General features: G+C 24.9%; 1 protein-coding gene across 1 annotated transcript, besides 5 other annotated features; it reads right to left on the reverse strand.

Moving 5' to 3' along the window:
- Positions 1-7: part of a microsatellite that runs on past the window's edge.
- Positions 1-172: part of a microsatellite that runs on past the window's edge.
- A 170-nt stretch (positions 173-342) lies between these two features.
- On the reverse strand, positions 343-747 carry EDI_018630 (uncharacterized protein; the record flags this gene model as incomplete). Its single annotated transcript, XM_001738956.1, has 2 exons — positions 343-675; positions 700-747. The coding sequence occupies 2 exons, from the start codon at positions 745-747 to the stop codon at positions 343-345; spliced, it is 381 nt and encodes a 126-aa protein (XP_001739008.1).
- Positions 474-519: a microsatellite.
- Positions 746-880: a microsatellite.
- Positions 863-1,045: a microsatellite.
- Between the last annotated feature and the right edge of the window lie 169 nt (positions 1,046-1,214).

Consider the following 1,214-nt stretch of genomic DNA (forward strand, 5'->3'; position numbering starts at 1 on the left):
TATAATAATAGTCTATAGTCTATAGTCTATAAAGTATAAAGTATAAAGTATAGATAATAGAATAGTGTATAGTCTATAAATAATAAAAATAATAATAGTATATAAAGTATAGTGTATAAATAGAATAGTGTATAGTATATATAATATAAATAGGATAAGTATAATAGTATAGATAAAGGTGTATATATAATATAAGGATAAGTTATAGATAAAAAGACGAGCATAGCAGGGATCGAACCTGCAATCCTCAGATCCGAAGTCTGATGCGTTTCCATTGCGCCATATGCCCATTATCAGATAAGTACATAAGTACAGAGGTGGATGATATCTAGAACACATATATCAAAAGTAAAGATAATAAAAGGTAGTAAAGGTAGTAAAGGTAATAAAGGTAATAAAGTTAATAGGGATAGTAAGAATATAAGGAAAGGAAGTAGTAGTTACATAGTATAAAACACTATAAGTAGTATAAGTAGTATAAGATAGTATAAAATAGTATAAAATAGTATAGATAATATAAAAGAATAGAGTGTACACTAAAAGTATAATAAAAGGAATATATAAGTTTAATAGATGTAAAAATATAGTAATAGATGTCATATAGATGTACAAAAAGGTGGGAACGGTGAGTATCGAACTCACGACCTTAAGATTATGAGACTTACGCTCTACCAACTGAGCTACGTTCCCTATTCAAACAATAACATAGAATAAAAACAAAAATAGATATAATAATAGTGGAAACATATAATAATAGTGTATATCTATATTAATAGGTTATAGTGTATAAAGTATAGATATAATAATAGTCTATAAAGTATAAAGTATAAAATATAAAATATAAAGTATAAAATATAAAATATAAAGTATAAATATAATAATAGTCTATAGTCTATAGTCTATAAAGTATAAAGTATAAAGTATAGATAATAGAATAGTGTATAGTCTATAAATAATAAAAATAATAATAGTATATAAAGTATAGTGTATAAATAGAATAGTGTATAGTATATATAATATAAATAGGATAAGTATAATAGTATAGATAAAGGTGTATATATAATATAAGGATAAGTTATAGATAAAAAGACGAGCATAGCAGGGATCGAACCTGCAATCCTCAGATCCGAAGTCTGATGCGTTTCCATTGCGCCATATGCCCATTATCAGATAAGTACATAAGTACAGAGGTGGATGATATCTAGAACACATAT

This window comes from Entamoeba dispar, genomic scaffold (genome assembly GCF_000209125.1).
Source record: "Entamoeba dispar SAW760 scf_1105229461819 genomic scaffold, whole genome shotgun sequence".
Lineage (NCBI taxonomy): Eukaryota > Evosea > Mastigamoebida > Endamoebidae > Entamoeba > Entamoeba dispar.